The sequence below is a fragment of the Sarcophilus harrisii genome, chromosome 5 (assembly GCF_902635505.1).
Source record: "Sarcophilus harrisii chromosome 5, mSarHar1.11, whole genome shotgun sequence".
In the NCBI taxonomy this organism is placed as follows: domain Eukaryota; kingdom Metazoa; phylum Chordata; class Mammalia; order Dasyuromorphia; family Dasyuridae; genus Sarcophilus; species Sarcophilus harrisii.
In genome coordinates this window covers 206,074,036-206,098,011 of record NC_045430.1, presented here as the reverse complement: position 1 = coordinate 206,098,011, position 23,976 = coordinate 206,074,036, and the positions used below count along the sequence as shown (strand labels likewise).

Here is a 23,976-nt window from a genome sequence, read left to right as displayed (position 1 = left end):
TTATTCTTTGTCCACTTGGTTTTATTTGTGAAGATAGTTAAGCAAAACTTCTGACTGATAATGGATTTGATTTAGGAAATTCTGCAATGTTCCAAAGTTTGACATAATCAGCATAATTGGTATGTTTGGAGATAGTAACCATCAATAGGGAATCCTACTTTAATTTGGACACTCTCCATGATCACAGAAAACATCTTGGACAAATAAATGTTTCTCTGTTTAATGCTTTACTTAAGGATCAAAGTTTTCTCTTATGTTCTATTTTTAAGGAATCTAGCATGATTTTAGCATATAAATGGGAGACAACCCACAGGGTAAAAGACTTTTAAGGAAATAGTAACCCCAAAAATATTTTCCCAAATAGGTCAACCAACGGTAAGGACAGTGGAATCTTATATGCTTTATATATTTCAATTAATTGCATAACTATTAAAATGTGATTTGTTTTAGAATATTAATCATTTTCTTTTCAAACTTTTATCAATACACTTCAGAAATTTCTCAACTTTTTGTAGATCTGGAATAATGCTATATAAGAGTTATTTTTATTTTCTCAGGCATTTTTCTCTGGTAATGATAAAGTCTCTGATTTTTTCCCTAATTTTTCAAATTGATAAACAGGCAGTAGATGCAAAACAAAACAAAACAAAACAAAACAAAAAAACTAGTAAGAAAGTACTTAACTGCTCTGGTTGAAATTTAAGTCAACTGGTCCAGATGAACTATATCTTTAGGTACTGCCACCAGTTGTTACTGCTAAGCAATGTCAATAATATTTGCAAAACCATGGAAAGTAAGGTATACCACAAGAATGGAGAAAAGAAAATATATGAATTTAAAAAAGAAAGAAAGAAAGAAAAGAATAAAATTTTAATTATAAGCCACTGAGTATATAACTTCAATATCTGGGGAAATTTTATATTAAATATGTCAAACATCTAAAAAGGGAAGCAATGATGATAAAGAGACAGCAAGGCTTCATCAAGAATAGGCCAAGTTATTAGTAAATGAGAGGAAAGCCATCGACATGCATTACCTAGATTTTAACAAAGTTTTTGAAAAAAATATCTTGCAGACATACATTTGGGGACATGGGCAATGAAAAATTATTTTTACTTAACTACAACTATTTGTAACAAAATTTCGGTTTTCCTTTTTTCCAACGGGGAGAGGAGAGAGCAAAAAAAAATGCTTACTTAAAAATGTTTTGGGGCAGCTAGGTGATGCAATGGATACAGCATCAGCCCTGAAGTCAGGAGGACGTGAGTTCAAATCTGGTCTCAGACATTTAATACTTCCTAGCTGAATGACCGTGGGCAAGTCACTTAAAACCAATTGCCTCAGCAAAAAAAAAAAAAAAAAAAGTTTTAAAACACCTAAAAAATATCATTGTGGAGAAAACAGAAAGAAAAGAATTAGACAGTAATATGAATAGATGTATTCAGAACGGCTTGGACAGCCAGACTCAAAGAATATTTGAATGGGTCAATGTCAACGTGGCACTAGGTCTCCAGAGGAATACCCCCAAAGATCTGTGATTTGCCTTATACTACATAAAAATTTTATCAATGATTTTAATAGATATAGGGGATGATCATCAAATATGCAAAGGACACAAAACTAGGAAGGATAGTTCATATGCTCATGATAAAGTTAAGAACAACAAAATGTATCTTGACAGTCTAGAGAAGAGGGTCAGCAAATTAAAGTCTGCAGCCAATGAGGACAAGCTGGCTTTTAAGCAGGATATTTTCTGCATTTTTAAATAAAATTTTATTGTACTTTAAAATGTAAAAAAAAAGTTATTAGCTCTGGGCTAGATTTGGGCCTCAGGCCAATGGTATACCTAGGCTACAACATTATATTTAATATAGCAAGAAGAAATTCAATAATGGTAAATGTACAGGTTTATACTTCAAAAAAATATCAACTGCATAAGCATGAGATGCAGGAAAGATGGTTAGAAAGCAGTTTTTCTAAAAAATATCTACTTGCTTTGGTATACTAAAAGTTTAATATGAGTAAGTACAGTGATATAGCAGAAAGAAAAGTAAACATAATCTTTGTTGAATTAAGAGAGCCATACCTTCCAAGAATAAGGAGGTGATCACAGTACTTGGTCTTCAACAGACCTCATTTGGGATATGGTGTCCAATTCTGTGTACCACAGTTTAGGTTTGGATACTTTCCAGGGAAAGGCAACCACACTGGTGGATTATCTGGAGTTTATGATATATAAGGTCCAGTTAGAAAAAATGGGGAATACTGAGCCTGTAGAAAAACTTCAGAAAGGACAAAACTGTTTTCAAGTACTTAATAGGACTTTTGCATGTATAGAGAAGGGATTATTATACTTGTTTCATTTGGCAGAAAACAGAAACAATGAGCACAGGCTGCAAATAGCAATTTATTGTTAAAGTAAAAAAATTTTTCTAAAAATTAGAGGTGTCCAAAAGTGGAATGGACTGCTTTGAAAAGTGATTAAGATTTTCACTTTTTGGAGATCTTCAAATAGAGGTAAAATGACCATGGTATCAAAAACATAGTAGGAATTCTATTTACATCTAAATTCATCTACATGACCACCAAGATTCCTTCCAATTCTTTCATTCAGTGCAAATTATGTAGAATTATGAAGTAGAATTATGAACCATAGGATTCACCTTCAAACATTCCCAATGAATAATGTTCAATATATGTGTTTATATATACATACAGATTATGCATGTATATCTATATCTATACATACCTAGACAAATATATGTTTTTAGTAAGCACATCAATTCATTGTCAAAAAAAAAAGTAGGATCGACGTCACCAAACACTGGAAGTCTATGAAGGTTCTGATAAAAGACATTTAATTTGGATATACTTATGTCTTTCCTTTTAATGAAATAAAGTAATTCTAGGAATTGTCTCACTTTATTTTCATAATACTCCTGTGAGATAGAGAGGAATGAGTATTATTACATGTGGAAAAATAGAAACTAAACAACTTGTTCCAGGAAAAACACAGGCAATGGCAGAAACCAAAGCCCTTGGACTTTAGCAGATAAGCTGCTATGGCAGAAACAGCACTGGATTTGGGTTCTGAATACTCATAAGTGAATCCCAAATATATGACGATTACAATGAGTTGCAGGCTCAGATTCATCATCTTACTATAAAATGGAGATTATAATAATTACACTATCTTTGTGATAATTGCACTATCTATCTTATAGGATTCATTGTGACAGGCAAATAAGAATGAATGAAAGTAAACAAAAATGAAAGAAGGGGCAGCTAGATGGTTCAGTAGATAAGAGTGTCAGCCTTTAAGCCTCCTGACTTAAAGCCTCCTGAGTTCAAATCCAACCTCAGACACTTAGTACTTCCTAGCTGTGTGACCCTGGGCAAGTCACTTAACCCCAATTGCCTCAGTCCAAAAAAAAAAAAAAAAAAAAAAAAAAAAAAAGAATGAAAGAAAATGCATGTGTTAAAGTTTATGTACCTATTTTTTGTATTTTATTGTAAATTTTGTAAAATAATCATGCAAATATAAGCTTTTATTATATGCATCCATATTTTAAGTTTCACTCAATAATAATGAAATATCTTAGTTGTGGCATCTTTTAAGGAATCTTATGTAATTTTTGACATACATGACACCTTTTTAGTATATAACTTCAAAGGTCATATTCTACTGAATAAAATATTTTTAAAACCATCAACATGCAATAATTATAGTAGGACTTTTTTTATATATTCCCTACATCTTTCAGTCAATCATATGTCGATAAAGAAGGATGGGATGGGCTCTGCACAATTAAAGCTAATATTCACATCGAAGACATCATAAATCCATGAGTATTTTTATTACATCTATATAAGGATTCGATTAAATTCAACATTTATGAAAGCCCAATAGGCTTTGATAACAAGTGGAAGGGAGAGAAGAAAAGACAAAAACTTCTGACCTCAGGTTTACCTTCATCTTCTACTGAGGATTATAGTAAGACTACAGATACATAAAAAGAAAATTTGGGAAAAGAAAATGAGCACTGGTGACTTGGGAGAAGGCAGGTCAGAAAAGTTTTGTTGACAAATGAGTGACACCTGAGCCATTAAAGAAGATAAGGATTCTGGAAGGCAAAAATGAGGAAGTGACAAAATAGATAAGATTATTAGACTAGGATTCAAGAAGCTCTAAGCTGAAATATAGCCTCAAGCACTTAGGAGCAATATGAAGCTGAGCAAGTCACATAACTATCTCCTCAATTTCCTCACTCCTAAAATAGGGATAATAATAGCACTTACATCCAAAAGTTGTTTGCAAACCTTTATTAAGTTATATATAGATGCTAGATGATGTTATTATTAGGAAGACAAGGAAAGTGAAGGAAAGAGAGAAAAAAGATAGTGGTAAAAAGGTAAACCCATCCATAAAGGTCAAATAGCAGGAAGAACCACCATTGGGAGCATTATTCAAACCTCCCTTAGTCTAAGATGCTTTATTACTCATAGTGCTTAAATGAAATGAAAGTCAACTCTATTACTTCTAAAGAGATGAAAAATGACCAAGATTACTATTCACATTACCACCACCTCCTAAGATCCTCCAGGCCTTCTGTCTTTACTACTTTTATGAATGCTCTATCATTTTAATTTCTTAAGTAAACTATGGGCCATGCAATTTCTTAAGTAAACTCTGATGCCAGGCAATTCACTACTGTAACCTTAAAATTTTCAGACCTTTCCATCATACAGTAGTTGTAGTGTTCTTCTTTTCTAAAATATGATCGTTCTCTGGGATCAGGTTGCTTGGGGGACTTCTGGAGGCAGCCATAGTTTCAGTTCAAAGTAATAATCATCTCAAATGCAGCCAACTGTTAAAGTCCAGTAAACTTTCCTTGGTTCTGAGAGCTCTTGTTGCTAGTCCTTTGCCTCTGCCAGCTTCAGCCTCCAGCTCTTTCTGAATCCTAGCTCTGAATCTCCTGATTGAGGCTTGTACTTTTATATGCTCTTTTAGAAATGTGAACTCAAAGGTTGACTCCTCCTCCAAGAGAATGGGATTGTGGGTTCCTGACTTATGAATTTCCTGACTTGTGAACTCTAATGTATGAACTCTCAAAAGTGTAAACTTAAGTACATAAGCATTGTTTCTATCAATTCCAGTGAGTTAACAGTTTGTAAAGATCCTAACAAGTAGCACTAATTCCTAGAGTAGGAGTTACTTGAGATCAGTGCACTTAACATAGTACTTGGCATATGGTAAGCACTTAACAAAAGCTTCTGCATTTTTTCATTCATTCATTCATATTTACATAAAACATTTTATGAGTGAAATGTTTTTGTCAATTGGTTTAGGAAACTGCCATTGCTGCCCTATATTCATTTCTCAAGTGAAATAATATTTGTAAAGCACTATGCAAACCTTAAGGCATCAAATGATATTCAGGAGTCCCATCACTTCCCAAAACAATATAAAGCTAATTTTTTTTTTAACTCCAAACAGCTAGAAAACAATCACATCTAAATTAGGAACTATTTGTACAAAGGACAGCAATTTAACTGGCTTAAAAATGATTCTTTCCTAAATATTTTTCTATTCCTTATTCTTCATAATTAAGTAAAACCAGATGAAAACTTGTCACCATCTAAAACAATTGTTGCATTTAAATTTTTCTACAACATATACCATCCCTAAGAGTTACACTCTGACAAGTTTAGCCCTCCCCCCCATATCTCTGAACCCCAACAACTTAATAATTATGTTGCTAAACAAAACATCCTTACCAATAGTTTTAAATGAGAGCTATGTTAACAGATCAAGGGCTATGGGGGAAAAAAAACTTTTGAACATCAAGTTCCGCCGCCCCCCCCCCAAAAAAAAAAACCCAGATAAGGATAATAGGAAAATATTATATACTCCAATATTATATTCTCATTCTGAGGGTACAACTTTGTAATAATTGTGTTTTTCTGAAGAAAACTACTGATTGCTTTAATGGAAATGAAAAGATAAACATGTAAATGAATCAAAACTTGGTTTTTGTGCCACCTTTGTCAAAAAATGTTTATAGCAACCAATGATATAGCCATGGTTAAAGTATGGAGGTGTCATCTTTAAAACAATCCAAATCTAGATCAGTTTTATACATCTTTTATAACAAAAATTGGTTTATATAAATAGCAAATGAAGAACACAAAAAACCTCAAGAACATTAAAAAGACTACTAGCAGTGTAGAGCAAGAGAAAAATTTTGATTAAAGAGAAGAACTAACTTTGAATACTGGCTTACCTAGTTACTAGCTACGTAACTTTGGATAACAACCACTTCATCATTTATTATAAATACCTCCTGTGTGTAAGGGCTGGAGATGACATTAAGTTTAGATAAGACAACCTCTGTCCTCATAAAACATACGGTATAAAAGAAGATATATGTATCCATAGCATAAATACACACTATTACATGAAACACTTAAGAGGATTGGAAGAAGGATATTGGTATAAAACCAAGGAAAGCGTCAACCCAATCTATAGACACAGTACAATACAGTATTTGGAATGTATTAGATATTAAATGAGGATATAAATACAAAGAATGAAACGATTTCTATTCTGAAGGAACTGAAGGATTACATCTGTATATAAAAAAAACTATTACCTGAATGATCTTAAGCAAATCATATAACCTCTCTTTACTCAAGTTTCCTCATAATGAAATGAGCATATTAGATTAAATGATGTCTCATATGATTTCCATCAATGAATCTAAGAGCCTATGATCCTACATGTATGAAAACTTGGGGGGAAATGGCAGTGGCAAAAGCTGGTAAAGAGTTATTTCAAAACTAGTGTTTAGAAAATATACAATAATACAATATTCAACAATAAGGTGAAAATAAGGTGTTGACAAAAATTAATACAAAAACTTGAAAATGGTTCCTCAGAAATTAGGTTTGGATCAACACTTCACACTAAGTATCACAATAAGCCCAAAATGGATAAACAACTTAAATATAAAAGACAGACATTTATTTTAAAAATCAGATCATATCACGTACTTTTCATAGCTGTGGCAAGGAGGAAAATTCTTAACCAAATAGGAAACAAAGGCAATTCAAAAAAGATAAAAGAGATAATTTTGATTATATGAAATCGAAAAGACTTTTTTATTGTTCAGTTATTTTCAGTTATCCTATTCTTCATAACTCCATTTGGGGTTTTCTTAGAGATACTAAAGTGGTGTGCCATTTCCTTCTCTAGCAAGTTGAGGCAAACAGGGTTAAGTGATTTGATGAAATTTACAGAGCTAGGAAATCACCTAAGGTCAAATTTGAACTCAGGAAGATGTCTTTCTGACTCCAAATGCTCTATCCATTGCGCCACACCTAGCTGCATCAGTAAAGTTACATAGATAGTGTAAAAATTTTTATGCTAAGCAAATCCGTACAACTAGAAAGAAGCTGTCAAGCAGAAATAAAATCTTTGCATTAAATAAATCCGACAAGATTTGAAATGCAATCTATAGAAATCAAATATATAAGACCAAAAGCTATTCACAAATAGATAAATGGTCAAAGATAGGAACAACAGTTTACAAAATAATTATTACAAATTTCACAAACATGAAATTGCTAATCCAAGTCACTAATAAGAAAAATGTAGATCTAAACCACCACAAGATTTTCCCTTTCCCAAGAAAATGAAAATAACATAATTTGAGAATAGTCAATATTGGAAGAGTTGTAGAAAGACACTAATCCACTGCTGGAAGAACTGTGGGTTGGTTTTATCATTCTAGAATTTTATTTGAAAATTACTAAAATGACCACACTTCTTGTTCCAGAGAGGTTATTGTTGGCCATTTAGGCCTCCAAGGACTTCAAAGAAAGGTTCCCCATATACACCAAAATATTACTTTTTGTGGTAGCAAGGAGCTAGAAACAAGGTAGGGAATAGCTAAACAAACTGGGATAACAAACATAGAGGAATATTACTGCACATCATGTTAAAAAATAAGGAATAAGAAAAATCCAAAGGCATAGATATATATGAAAGAAAGTAATAGACACAATTATACAAATATGAAAAAAATCTCCCTTCCCTCCACAAAATTGGTAACTGCAAATTTTATTGAGCAGCTTGATGAGAAAATATATTTCACTTTTCTTCCTCCAATTGTTTTTACAAATCTTTCTTTTTCAATCTTTGTTAGGAAGGATAGTTCATTAAGTGGGGAAGAAGGGAAGGATCAAAGCATGAAAAGAACATAAAATAAATAAAAAGACATCAATATGAAAAAGAATTTTAAAGAAGCCACTGCATTAGCCTACAACAGAGGAGAAATGAGAAAAGGAGAATATAAGAGTCATCTATAAAATGAGGGAAGGATCTCTTCCATTTATGTGATCCTTTGTTAAATGATCTTTATTTAAAAATCTTTAACATTATCTTTACACAGCTCATAAAATACAAACAAAACTTAGTTACTAATTTTCAAGAGCAGTTTATATTTTTCTAAGTCAAACTATCTATTCTTCCAAGTTATTATCTGTGATTTTGTCAAAACTAAGTATTATTTCATACAACTATAATTAGAAATAGTTCTTAGCTTACATTTATATTTAGCATAACATAATATTTGAGAATTTAAGAATAAAATCAAAAGTAGATTAAAAATCAAAATTCAGTATTAGGTTTTAAGAGTGCACAACTATGGATATTACTAAATGCTCTTTTAGCCCTATTATTAAGCAAGTACAATGTTACTGTCCTCATGAAGTACTCACCAGAAGATCAAAAGAAGAAAATTTTACTCTTGTGTACCCTATGCAATCTAGTTCATTTCAAAATTATGAAATTTTGGAGAACTGCAAAATCACTCTATAAAACTCAAAGATGATTTTTTACTCCACTATATTAAAGATATAGGAATTCATTGTGACATTCCTTCCACAAATCAAGACAAGCAACCCTTTCTATCTCAGTAGAACATCTTTGGGGATGTGCATAATTGGGGATATGCATAATTTTTGACTTGTAATTTTAAGAGTTATCCATAAAGACCTTTATGAACTCATACAAAGGGACATATGCATTAGCAGAACATTTTACACAGTAAAAGCAATAGTGTAAGGATGATCAACTGTGAAAAATTTACTCTTTTTTCCTTACTTTGATCAATACAAAGATCCATGACAATTCCAAAGGATCCATGATGAAAAATGTGATCTACCTCCAAAGAGAGAACTGATATATTCTGAATGCAGACTGAAGAATATTTAATTTAACCTTTTTATCTTACTTTTTTTGTCTTTGTTGTCTTTTGCAGCTTGGCTAATATGGAAATATGTTTTGAATGACTTTACATGTATAGTCAAAATTAAATTGCTTGGCTTCTCAAAGAGTGGGGATAAAAAGAAAAAAATTGGAACTGGGGATAAAAAGAAAAAAATTGGAACTCAACATTTTTTAATTGGTTGTTAAATTTCTTTACATATGATTGGGAAATATTTAATGAAACGTATACAAAAAGAGTTGTCCATATTTTTATTTTTACAAGAGTTGTCCATAAGAGAATGGTGAACTTCATACTGAATACAAATATTTAAGAAGTACCCTTAAGAGGAAAATGAATGAGCTTCGTGAAACCTATTTTTATTGCTAAAAGACCTTTTTTTTGTCTCCTTATAATACAGGATCATAGGTGAAGAACTGAAAGAAACCTAGGAGGTTAGCTAATCTAAGCCCTTATTAAAGGTAAAAGAAATTTAAAGGAAGGTTATACAAGTCTTGCCTAAGAAATAAAAAATGTATGATTTGAATACAATTCCTCTCTCTAAAACTACACTAATTCAAGTTGCTGAAAAAGTCCTGGACACTTGAGTTCACTAGGTACATTAACTCTCATTAAACCAAATAAACTATTACTGAAATATAGGACTTTCCATAATTTACAACTATTTCAATAGAAGCACCCTATAGACATCGACAGAAAAGAATACAGAAAGAAAGAAAAGCAAATGCCCAAATACCAATGTCTTATTTTTCCACTTTAAAAGGGGGAAGGAATGTTTAAAGTGTAGAAGTCACACCTATTTTCAACACCTACTAAACACCTTCAAATTAAATCTTGAATCGTATGATTTCATTTAAAAAAAAAAAAAAGAAAGAAAATGAACATATCAAAAAGATCCAAAATGCTACTATTTCTAGTTAACTTTTTAAAAAAAAATTACATATTGCAAGAAAATTTTTATTATAGACTAAATTGACCCCAAAATGTCTAAGACGTAAATTAACGAGACTACTGTTAATTGATGCGTGAACTCCAAAGGAACTTTCTTCAATCCTTCCTCTCCAAACTGCTTTTGTTTAATGTACTGTGTCCTATTTCTCAAGTTCTTTTTGAAAAATCATTTTCAAAGATATTAATTTTCCACATGGAATTGGGGAGGGAGAACAATTTCAGCCAAAATGTTCAAAAGTTCATTTATTTTTAGACTTATGCTAGATGAGAAAATATCTTGTAAAGAGAACCTAAGAGACAAACTGACAACATCCTAATCAAAATACTGCCATCCCGCCCCGCAGTGAGAAGGCACAGATAACTAAACATAAGGAGAAAATCAAGTTTCCTTCCATTCAAGAATTTGACATGGGTAAAGGCACAAAAGGGAATCGCACTTTTAAAAGAGTTCTCGCTTTTTCAAAAGCACTAATACAACATCCTCGACATTCCTCACCACTGATCCATGGTGCTGCCTGCGGAATTGGGGGCTGTCCGTTTTCAGTAAAGGGACAAGTTTCGCCTGTATGTGCAAGGCTTCTCAACACTGCCCATTAAAACGACCCCTGACCTGCCTTGCAGCTGCCAAGCACCTAATGAGCGCGCTGCCCAAAGTGACATTTCGGGCCTACAGAAGCTGGGGGCGGGGTAGGCGTCCGAGGTTTTCTACCAGCGACCCCGACACAGACCCAGCCGCTCACTCCTCCCTAACCCCCGCCCCTCCCCAGCGTAATGACAAGTCAGAAGCAAAAGTTCCGGGCCAAATCAGCAGCGGGGGGAGGGGGGACTTGCATGGCGGGAGGAGCAGGAGCCGCTTCTCCTCCCCCCCCCCCCCAAGTGACAATAGGGGATGGGGATGGATGGGGGGCTGGACAGAGGGAAGACACCAACTAGTCAACTCGGCCCGCGAACTCTTCGGCTCCCCGCTGCCCCTGCCTACCAGCGTCCTAGCCGCCATTCCCCGGCCTCCCCCCGGGCCCCGAGCGGGGCGACCTGACTCACCTCCGGCTCCGGTTCCCGCTCCTCCGCCCGCACCCAGGGCGGCCGCCATGGTGACTCCCGAGCTCGGCTCTCGGCCTCACCCCCACCAAACCAGCTGGCGGGGAGAACAGGCCTGATCCCGGGCCGGAGGGAGGGTGAAAGGTGGGGAAGGGACGACCCGAGGACCGGGGCGGGGTGGGAGGGGGAGGAGAGAGGAGAGGCCGGGGCGGTTCGTTGTCCACACCGGCCCCTTCTCCTCCGCAGGAAGAAAACAACAAACTATCCCAACATGGCCGCCGACTGCGCTCCCTCCGCCGCCGCGGTGCACTCCGGGATGGTGGCGGACTGCAGGAGCCTGTCCCGGGTTGGCTCCCGTGAGCACGTACTTCCGAGCGTGAGGTGAGAACTGCAGCCGACTCAATGCGCACGCGCGAGGGGCGATGAAAAGCTGCGCGCGCCGGTCTGGCCTGCCGGCGAAAAACAGATTTCTCTGGGACAGAGTGGGTTTGAAAGTATTGGGAAGACTTAGGAATTCCCTCTTAGAGCCCAGACTGTCCGAATGCCGGAAGGCGCCCCCGAAAGCCGAAAAACCGGGACTAAAGCCCCACCCCCATCCCCAGTTAGAAGAGTCTATCGTAAACTGCTTTGCGGCTTTCCGTTTTGTGCTTTACGGCAGGCACGCGTCGCCAGTGGTGATAGAGAGCTGCAGATGGGGCGAGGAAGGGGAGGCGGCCTCGTCCCTTGTCCTTGAGTCGTACTTTGGGCAGGGAAACCGAGGGGTCTGCCTTCTCTTCCTCTGCTCTTCACAGAGCCTCGAGGGCCGTGCACTGGGTGCTCCTCCTGCCCTCTGGTAGCTTCCAGTCTTAACTCGCGGTCGCGGGTGGAAACCCTGCTTCGGTCCTTTTACCGAACTGTATCGGGACTTAGAACTGGGAATCTCCCAGCGACTATGAAGTGTTGAAACAGCGTGTCAGTACAGTATTCTTTTTTTTAAAGACCAGAAGTAATCGTTACAGAATGCTGGAGCAAGAGCCAAATTAATACTATCTAACAGTTCCTTCCATAGCGCCTCCTATGTGCCGTGCGCGGCCCTTAGTGCTTTACGGTTAATTCATTGGGTCCTCACAACAACCTGGGGGGAGGGGTGATAGCTGCTAGTATTGTCCCCATTTTACCGATGGAAAAACTGAGGCCAGTGGGTCACGTGACTTGCCCTAAATCACACCGTCAATGTGTCAGACCGTATTCAGCATAACTGTAATCACTAAGTATTTATTAAGTGGCTACTATAGGCTAGGTCTTGTGCTAAATTAATGAAAAATATTCATTTTAACAGAGACCTTATTTAGATGCTTTTTGAGTTGCCCTGCAATAAAACCTCCTGATCTTCCAAAATTTAGCTGCCTTTCTTGGATAGGCGCCTGCCCAAGTTTGCCACTGTCCTAGGATCATCTCCATGGCACAGTAAGACCTCAGATTCAGTCTTTAGTGGAGCTTTGAGTAACAAAAGCAACGTCAGGGAAAGGCCTTGGGGTAAACTGAGAAGGTAGTTAGAGTAGAAAGAAAGGCAAACTAAGTAAAACATGATGGTCTCTGGAATTAGACCAGTAAAGTCACTAACCTGTCAATAACTTTTGATCCAACAATTCTACATCTAGACATAGAAACCCAAGAAGTACAAGAATAAAAAAGGTCCCTATATAGATAAAAATCCTTACTCGTTACTTTTTTGGGGGGTAGCTAACAATTGAAAGTAGATAAAGCACCAGCCCTGAACTCAGGAGTTCAAATCTGAACTCAGACCCTTAACACTTCCTAGCTGGGTGACCCTGGGCAAAACACCAATTGCCTCAACAACAACAACAACAAAAATTTAAAAGAAAGTAGGTGTCCATCTATTCTCAAGTGGTCAACTTTATTCTCAACTTTATAAAAAAAAAATGTAATGGAATAGTATTGCACAGAAAAAAAATTTATAAGCATTTATAAAAATAAAGAATTCAGGGAAATTTGAGAGGACTTACATGACCTGAAGCAAAGTAAAGTGAGTAAAAGCAGGAGGTTAAATCAAAGAAAAATAACCCTGTTAGACTTCCAAACTCCCCATTCAGCTCTTAAGAAGAAGGACCATAGGGGGCGCGAGTATTAAGTGTTTAGTATTTGTCAAGCACTGCACTAAGCCCTTTTGATTCTCCCACAACAATCCTGGGATATTGGTGCTGTTGTTATCCTCATTTCACAAAGGAGGAAATACAAAAAGAGGTAATGGTGTCTTACCCAGGGACACACAGTTAATGTCTGAGGCAGAATTTGAACTCAGGGCTTACAGAACACAGGAACCGCTCACTTTTATTCACTGTAATACGTTGTTAACTTTACTTAAATTCTTCTGAACTGCTCAGCAGTTTTCTACCTTGCTACTATACAGCTCTCCCTTTCCCTTATCTCCTTTTGCTCATCTTGCTCTGAGAACTATATTTGAACCAATACTTTGATTATCCTGCTGTTCTCTCACCTGAACCATATAATTTAATTACATAAAAACAATTCGGTAATACCTTTCTTACATGTGTTAGAATGTAAGCACTTTATAGGCAAAGAATGTATCGCTTTTATATTTGTATGCGCAACAATTGACACATAGTAAACATTTAATGTTTTTTTCAAAATTCATTAAGCAAACCCCAATACATTCACATCAATCAGACATCAACTTTTGGTGAAGAGTTGGTATATTCTTGGTTCAAAATGTGATATACCTTCTTAGACATGTGTTGATTTGTTTTGCTTTTTTTATGCTTATTTGAAAGAGTGACATCTGGAAGTAACTGTTCTGCATAATTTTAAACATTGACATAAAAAAGATAAACCAAGTACTTTTTAAAGGATAGAGGATAGTATATAGGAAAGTTCTGGAGTTAAGAATGGAAGAATCATTTCAATCCAAAATTGGCAACAACAAAAAAAAAAAAAAAAATAGGGATGGGGAGAAATAGAGGGAAGGATCAAGAAGATAGGAAGATCTGATATGGACCACCAGCAGACAGGTACCATCTATGTGCCATGCATCATATTAAGCAAAATTCTATTTCTGACTTTCTATATGAATTTATTTCCCTTTGCTTGTTTCCATGTTTACAAAATGGGTTTTATATTCTCTGTTATTTTTAAAGGGAATATATTAAAAATCTTTTATGTTTCTCTTTTAAAAATCCAACGTAAGTTGTTTTTACTCTTATTGTCATTCATTAATTTTTTTTTCCTATAAGGTTAATAGTCCTCAGGAAAACAGTAATAACAGGAATAACATGTTTGCAATTCCAATACTATACCTAAGGAGCAACATGTAGAATAGATTATAGGAGGATGGTGGATGCTTTGGAGGATTCAAATAGGCCACCAAAGAGTTGATAATAGCAATCTAGTCTGGAAATTATTAGATTTTCAAATTCATCAACAAACTAATCTCCCAACAAGCATCCTTAAAATCTTTGCCTGTGATTCTACCTGAATTTTTCATCAAAACAATTATCTTCTAACTAGAGATCATTATTGATCACAAAATAGAAAATTTTGATTATATCAAATTAAAAAGCTTTTGTACAAACAAAACTAATGCAGACAAGATCAGAAGGGAAGCAAAAACTGGGAAAGCCATTCTCCAATTGATAAATGGTCAAAGGATATGAACAGACAATTTTCAGATGAAGAAATAGAAACTATTTCTAGCCATACGGAAAGATTCTCCAAATCATTATTAATCAGAGAAATGCAAATTAAGACAACTCTGAGATACCATTATACACCTCTCAGACTGGCTAGAATGACAGGAAAAGATAATGCTGAATGTTGGAGGGGATGTGGGAAAAGTGGGACACTGATACATTGTTGGTGGAATTGTGAATGCATCCAACCATTCTGGAGAGCAATTTGGAACTATGCTCAAAAAGTTATCAAACTGTGCATACCCTTTGATCCAGCAGTGTTACTACTGGGCTTATATCCCAAAGAGATCTTAAAGAAGGGAAAGGGTCTTGTACGTGCAAAAATGTTTGTGGCAGCCCTTTTTGTAGTGGCCAGAAACTGGAGATGAATCAAATCAGTTCCATTTGTTCAATAATGAAGAGAACCAACTACCCAGCAAAAGAACTATGGGAAATGATTGTGAACCACAACACAGCATTTCCACTCCCTCTGTTTTTGTCCGCTTGCATTTTTGATTCCCTTCTCAGGTTATTTTTACCTTATTTCTAAGTCCAATTTTTCTTATGCAGTAAAATAACTGTATTGATATGTATACATATAATGTATTTAACATATACTTTAACATATTTAACATGTATTTCTCTACCTGCCATCTAGAGGAGGGGGTGGGGGGAAGGAGGGGAAAAGTTGGAACAGAAGGGTCATTGCAAGGGTCAGTGCTGAGAAATTACCCATGCATATATCTTGTAAATAAAAAGCTATAATAAAAAAGAAAGAAAGAAAGAAAAACCAAGTATCTTCTCCTGAAAATAATTCTATAACCCATGAAAGGCTCCAAGAGGCCCTCAGCTCTGTTTGGAATAATAAATTGGGGTATAACCATATCTATTAATACAACCTGAAGTATAAGGTATCTAACCCAAAATAACTTTTATTAAAAAATTGGTTTTTTTAAGTTTTTCTTGGGAGATGGGAATTTATTTGTGAGGACATTCTGAATATGTTTTCTTCAGGCAGAAGCTTGTGGACTCTCGCTAAGATGAAATAACAGATGGGTAATATAGCTAGGATGGACAAAGGTAGAATTAGTAAGAGTGCAACCATTGAGAAATTATCCTGGTTGAGGTGAAGAATCAGGAATCGGAGATTAAGCAAACCAAAGCATTCTACTAAGAGGACAAAATAGATTGCTCACAACCAAGTCAGTCTTGTTTACATCAGGCAAGAAAGAAACACAGTATTACCAAGGGAAACTAAAGACAAAGTCCAGAGTACAGATCAGCCAGTTTTGTTCATGATGGTGATGAGCAGCCAAGTGGTAAAGCCTGAAGTTCAGAGAGAACTCTAATCCTAGGAATTTTACTTTCTATCTTCTACTTTTCCATTTTAACCTATGAAAACAATCCAGAAAATGTATGATTGTAAACAATGTAGAAATGAAGCTTGGGTAACCTCTTATCTCTCTCTCCACAATCTCCCTTCTTCCCTCCCTCCCACTTTGCCTCCTCTGGCCCACACACACAATCTCACACTAAGGAAAAGTCATTAAAAAATTGAAATAATCTGGAGGTTTGCCTGACATGGTCTATCCTAGAGTGGGAGTCCTAAGCAGCTATGCTATGGAGATATGAGTAGTAACAGGAAAACAGGAATACCTTCCCCTGACTCAGAGGAAGCAGAAGACCAAGAATGGCCTTGAAGGTAGGAATGAGGAAGGAAAACCTGTATCTATCAGAGTAACCTTTGATGTTGAACCAGTAAGAAACTAAGGTTTTGCATCATATGTCTGAAACTAATGTTGGCTTATTCTTTTAATAAATTTTTTTTGTGATATTCTAAACTACATGCTTTCAAATATGTATGGAATATGAAGACAATCTAAATGTGTGCTCTTTGTCTTATGTCCACCATCACTAAATCTATCCTAAGATTCTTGAATGAACACAAAAGACAAAGAGTTTGTAACTAAAGATAGCTTACCAAGGCCAAAAAGAGAATTAAAAAAAGGTACATTAAAAATCAACAAAAGTGCTCGTGCCAAAGGCAACAAGATTCTTATTAACTAAGAAAAATACCATAAAGATATTTGCAGCAGATAGGCTAACATTAATAATAAAAAATGAAGAAATAGAGAAATTCTGTAAAGACTTGATTTAAAGAATTTAATGGACTCTGGGAAGAATACAGAAAAATATTTTGGAAAGTACATTCCAGGAGGAAGAAATATAAAGCGTTAAAGACTTATATTGCTACACCAAAGGCTGCTGTCCTCAAGAAGACAATTGGAGAGATTGGAACTGGACTATTTCAAGCAAAACTAACTGCAGATATTTACTGCTTTGTTTATGTATAGGTTTGTATGTACACATGTAGGGGTATGTGTGTGTGCGTGTGTATGGGTGTGTGTATAAATAGAATTGGATGGTGGCAGAAAATGATGAGTTGAAATGTCACTTGATACTTGAAAGAATCTACAGACTAGATTAGAAAATAAAATTTGACAATTCACTGTACAAAAGAAAAACCAAAGAAAGATTCAACTTAAGTTGAAATGAGGGAATGAATTTATTGGTTCAGCTGAATCTAAAAGTAGAAGTGATAATCATTATTTCAGGATAAAAAAACAATAAGAAAAGCTTGCTATCAAGAGAAACAAACAGGGGAAAAAACATTTCTGCCAAAAGGTGACATAATAAAAATATCAAATACAAATAAACTCAATAGCATAGCATCTAAGTTCTCTCTCTCTCTCTCTTTCTCTCTCTCTCTCCCTCTCTCTCTCTCTCTCTAAAGCAAATTAAATTGCAAAAAATCCTAAGCATTTAGACAAGTTCGGTTTCATTCAATGTCCCTCTGTTTGGGACAGCTAGGTGGTGCAGTAGATAAAGCACCAGCCATGAGTCAGGAGGACCCGAGTTCAAATCTGCCCTCAGACACTTCACACTTACTAGCTATGTGACCTTGGGCAAGTCACTTAACCTCAATTGCCTCAAGCAGAAAAAAGAAAAGAAAAGCTCTAATGTCCCTCTGCCTGATCTAACAGCAAAAGATTAAAAAGTATTATGGCTCTTAACAAAATGTTAATATAGCATATGGGCTTGGTCTAATTATGATGGACAATCCTATAACACTGCACACAGGGAGATATGATTCCTCATTGGAAAGATTTCTAGGAAAAAAAGCAAAAAAGAAGAAAAGTGTTAGAATTGGAATGGTAAATGGGAAGCCTGTGGGCCCACTGGCACATGTCTTTCTATGCTTCTTTCCCATAAGTTTCTCTTAAAGTCAGAAGTCTCATGTCCCTATATGCATACTGTTTCACGGAGTCATTCTTAAGAGGATCATGGAGCCTGTTGCACTATGTGGTAAAAATAATGCCATAGACCTTTCAAGATCATCAAAAAGTAGTCAAAGAATATACCTTTTTTTAAAATATAAAAATTGATCACAATCTGGGGTATCAAGAACTTTTATTTTAAAAAGGTAGAAATTCTAAATATATCCTTTACAGATTACAAGGTAAAAATATTGTTTAATAAAGGAAATATGAAGTAGACACACAGACTAAAATATTATATTAAGTAATAAGTGGGTCAAAGAACAAGACAGGAAAACTATGTTAAAATTATAATAAGCTACTTCCTAGTTGTGTGACCCTAGGCAAGTCACTTAACCCCAATTGCCTCAGCAAATAATAATAATAAGTTACTTATTGTACTTGCTATGTGGTAAACACTGTAATGCATGCTAGGCATAAGTCTCTGCCTTTGAGGAATTTGTATACTCTTATGGGAAGATAAAATGGACTTCTATAAAGTTATCTAGAATATAATCAAAATAGATAAGAGAGAGTTTTGAGAGGGAGACCATCAGCATCTTAGGGAACTAAAATCTTTCAGAAAGGGATGCTTTAGATAGGCCTTGAATGAAATAATTAATTTTAAATTGGAGGTCAAAAAAAAATTTGTGCATTCCAAACATGATGAGAGTCAGTGCAAAGTTGTGGAGATGGAAAGTGGGTTATCACATAAGGAACAGCAAGGTCAGGTTGACTAGACCTCAGAGGTCAAAATGGAAAGTAATACAGCTAAAAAGATAGGGTGGAGATGTTTTCAAAGGCTTTAAATGCCAGATAAATTTTAATTTTATCTTAGGTGCAATAAGGAACCATTGATATATATATATATAGATATATATCTATATATCTATATATATATGTATCAGAAGGAATGATAGAATCAGATCTGAGATTAAGGAAAATCACTTTGGAAACTATGTGAAAGGTGAAGTGGAAGGGAAAGAAGGCTATAGCAATGAAAAAACAGAAATGTAATTTAATCATAGTAATAATACTAACATTATTTCAAGGAGTTCATTAAAAGTGTAGGTAGTCATACTTTCAATAAACTTGGGTTGGAAAATGCCATTTGCATCCAGAGAAAGAACTATGAAGACTGAATGTGGATCAAAACATTCTATTTTCACCTTATTTTATTTTTCTCATGGTTTTGCCCTTTTCTTCTGATTTTTCTTTCCTAATAAGACTAATATGGAAATATGTTTAAAATGATTGTTCATGTATGACCTATTCAGATTGCTTGCTATCTTGGGAAGGGGGAAGGCAAGGGAGGGAGGGAGAAAAAAATTTGGAACTCAAAAATTCTTACAAAAATGAATGTTGAAAACTATTTTTACATGTAATTGGAAAAATGAAATACTATAAAAATGGGGGGGGGGTGGAGAAGTATATGTAGTCATCAGACTGGTAAAATTAACACACAACAAGAAAAAAAAAAAAAAGGAAAATTAGCAACTGGGAAAATAGGTACCTTAATTCACTGTCAGTAGAATTGTAAACTAATCCAGCCATTCTGGAAAGCAATTTGGAACTATTCTCAAGAGCAGCTATTAAAAATAAACAGCTATTAAACTGTGCATACCCTTGACTTAGCAATACTATTATTAGTTCTACTCTCAAAGAGATTAAAAAGGAAAAGAACTCATGTATACAGAAATACAGCAGCTTTTTCTGTGGTGACAAAGAATTAGCAATGGAAGTGATCCATCAATTGGGAAAAGACTGAATGAGCTATGATATAAATGGAATACTGTTGTTCTATAAAAATGATGAAAGAAATTGTTTCAGAGAAACCTGGAAAGGCATATATAAACTGATGCAAAGTGAAATTAGTAGAACCAGGGGAACAATATACCAAACTACAATTTTATAGGACTCATGATGAACCATACTACCCACATCCAGAGAAAAAACCAATGAAATCAAAATATAAATTGAAGCTTTAAAAAAAAAAAAAAAAAAAAAAGGTCATTGCAAGAATTTGTTTTGTTTGACTATACTAGTTTGTAATGGGTTTTGCTTTTCTTATTCTCTCAGTGGAAAGGGTGAAAAAGAAAAGAATAATGAGAGACAGAGAAAAAAAGAGGAGTGACAAAGAACATAGATTTGAAAATAAACATTGATTTTTTTAAAAAAGATAGGTACTATGGGGCAGCTAAGTGGATAGAGCACCAACCCTGAAGTCAGGAGGACCTGAGTTTAAACCTGATCTCAGACACTTAACACTTCCTGGCTGTGTGACCCTGGGCAAGTCACTTAATCTTGATTGCCTCAGGGGAGAGAAAAAAAAAGATAGATTAAAATTTTACAGAGGAAGTCATGCCAAGAAGTTCAGAAGTTCTCAAAAATGAAATTCTGAATCCATAATTCTGATGAAGGTGGTATAAACAGTTTAGTGTGTTTTCTCATGTAATTACAAATTTTTTTTCTTAGACTAATTCACAAATCTGCCACAATCCATTGATCTGTCTTTCCATAAACCCTCTAACATTTACTCTTTCCATAATCCTTTACTTTTGCAGAATTTTCAGTACACATCTGTCATTGGGGACTTATATGTTATTCTTTATTTATATTGCATATTTCAGATGTACATATAATTTCCTCCACAACTAGATGTATTAAAATACTGTTAACAAATCCTATAACTCAAGAAAGATGTTTATTAAGTGTCAAGTGTTATTTTTAATGACATAATTAGGTGGATAGAATTATGTACTCTTGGAGAGTATATCACTCCAACTTTTCTTTTAGCATATCTGTTGAGCAAGCATATCTAATATAAACTTTATCTTTTGCCAACCCTAACATAACTGTCTCTTATTCTGGAACAGGAAGAGATGAGTTGACCCTTGCAGGGGAAAACTATATAGGATCTGGCATCAAAAGTCTGAATTTGAATCCTGGCTCTATAACTTGCTCCTTGGATGACCTTATGGAAGTCACTTAACTTCTTCCGGCCCTTATTTCTCCATCTGTATAAAGAAGGGGTTAAACTAGGTGACATCTTAATCAATAAATCTTTTGATAACAAGCAGAGGTTGTCCATGAGGAAAATAGGGCTAGCTCATGGTGATTTAGCTTTAAAATCCACATACTCCTACCTAACAGAACAACAAATCACCATATGACTTTTTCTATTCCTAGAAACTCCTTCTCTTGACCTATCTCATTTGTCTTAGTCATCTTTGCAATTTTAAGTTCTGTTTGTCTCTCTTTACCCTGGTGTTACTCAATTTTCTGATCTTTTGATACATGTACAGAAATGACTTTTTGCCTCCTTAATTTCAGACTTTTAGTTGATTGTTTGCCAAATCTTTGCTATAGACAAATCCCTAGTTCCTTCCCCTTTTCCCAACCAATTGGGATTGGGACAACATATGTAAAATATTTTGTAAATTATAAAGAACTGTAGTAAGACATATTATAAAATATAAAAATATTATAAAATACACTTATGTATTGTGCAGTATGGGTGCTGAGAATTTGGGCCCTACTTATTTGGGATATGACAGATCATGAGAAATGGGAAAGAAATGAGAAGGCACCACAGACATCAATCTATTTCAGAATTGAGCCTGTTGACCTGAAGAGAGAAAGTAACCCCTCATCTTTCTCTTTTTATGTTTACTTGCAATATTTCTGTGCCTTAATACATAATCAATAAAGAATCCATATGGAACCCTTACAAAATACATTTTTCTTTATTAATCATATTCAGAAGGCACCATATGATTTTAGTTCTAACTTCTCCAGCAACTTTTTTTCAGTTTTTTATTTTTCCTTCTTCTTGTCTTTGTTTTAGATTTATTTGCCCAACTCAGAGAGAAATTAAAATCTCTTGGTATAAATGAATTAATATACATATATATATATATATAATATATATATTGCAATTCAGTTTATTTCCCTTTTTGAATTTAAATGCTATAGTGCTTTGAGCACATAAGATTTATATTAATATTGATTTGTTGACTGGTTTCCTTCAGCAAAATGTGAGTTCCTTGTGTAGCTTGGTTTATGTTGTGAAGCAGGAGTTCCAGTCAGTATGACCTTGGAGCCAGGATTGCAAGTGGGGGATGGTATAGCCAGCCTGTCTAGTATGAAAGCCATGAGAAGCCAGGATGCCTGGGACTCAAGCCAGGTAATTTTGTACTTAAAACAGGTACTGTGCTGTATAGGAACCAAACTAAGCTATGAATCTAATATTTTGTTCCCTCTCCAAAGACTCAAGTGCAGGTGGGATAGGTACAAGAATTAAGCTAAGGGAATGGGGAAGTTTGTATATTTATTATCATACCTTTGAAAATAAATATTTCTATGGAAAAGTTAATTTGATGGTTAGTGACTAAATGGAACCAGAGTGCAGGGAACCATCTCTTACTATTGAGGAAACACCACATTCTAATATATTTGTGCCTAGGAATCATTTTATTCACCTCTTACCAATTTTTCCTTACAACTTCCTGTTAGGATTCTTACAAAGGGACAAGTCAGTTGTCTAATTTTAGCATCGGTGCTTAGCAGTTTTCTAGTTCAGAGTTCACACCTTTCACATCTTTAAGAGTTCACACATTAGTTCACACATTAGTTCACACATTAGCATTCAAGATTCACAAGTCACAGCTCCCACAATCCCACTCTCAGAGGAGGAGTCAACTTTTGAGTTCACACCTCTAAAAGAGCATATAAAAGGACAAGCCTCAGTCAGGAGTCAGTTGAGGAGATTGAGAAAGCAGGATTCATTTGGGCAGAATGAAGGATTCGGAAGAAGAGGCTGAAGCTGGCAGAGGCAAAAGAACTAGCAATAGGAGCTCTTGGAGGCAAGGAGAGAGATAGGTCTCTAGGAAAACTAACCGGACTGTTTTGGAAGAGATAATAAAGGATTTGAACTTTTAGCACCTGGCTTCATTTGAAGTGATTATTACTCTGAACTGAAACTAAGGCTGCCTCCAGAGGCTCCCCAAAAAAACCTGCTCCCAGAGAACTATCAAATTTTAGAAAAGAACACTACAACTTCCCCTAATACAACTCCATCACCAATATAACAATCACCTTCAGTAGTGACTCACTATATAATAAGAAAACTCAAGTGACCTAGTGTGAACTCTAGCCTCTCAATATTTCCACACTTTAAGATCTCTCTATATTTTCTGCCTCTTCTTCCTCTTTTCTCTATTTTCAGAACTAACTTCTTCTCTTACATCCTTAATCTCATCCATACCTGCTGTCTCCAAGACTGTAATTCATCAGTCAACAATATGATGCCATTGAAATAATACTGCAATTGGAGTCAGAAGACATAGATTCAAATCCCAGATCTTCTGATTATTTACATGAATTTAGATAAGTTATTTAACTTTTTTAGACCTCAGTTTCCTCATCTGACCAGCCCCACTCACCTGAATCTGTCCCAGGGCCACAGCATGCTTTCTAGCCAAATTTCCATCTTAGAAACTCCTTCAATATTTCTTTTGCCAGAAAGATTGAGGTAGAGTTAAATATGATCTGATCCTAGAAAGCAAAATCATGTAGGAAAAGGTAAAAAGAGCAATCTGTTTATATAAAATTCATACTAGTTCAAAATCAAAAATACTTAATAAAGCGACATAGAAAGATAAACTAACAAGGAAAATCCCCTTCTCCACACAC

At 35.3% G+C, this 23,976-nt stretch overlaps 1 protein-coding gene across 9 annotated transcripts in view; it reads right to left on the bottom strand.

Moving 5' to 3' along the window:
• RBM33 (RNA binding motif protein 33) overlaps positions 1 to 11,568 on the bottom strand; it is a 168,479-nt gene extending 156,911 nt beyond the window's left edge. For 8 of the 9 annotated variants that reach the window (XM_031939523.1, XM_031939520.1, XM_031939521.1 and 5 more), the window contains exon 1: positions 11,283 to 11,568. In XM_031939523.1, coding sequence (XP_031795383.1) covers positions 11,283 to 11,331 — 49 coding nt within the window. In that variant the 5' untranslated portion in view covers positions 11,332 to 11,568. The remainder of the gene's footprint in view (positions 1 to 11,282) is intronic. The other variant, XM_031939524.1, reaches the window with a different exon arrangement.
• Positions 11,569 to 23,976: the final 12,408 nt, after the last annotated feature.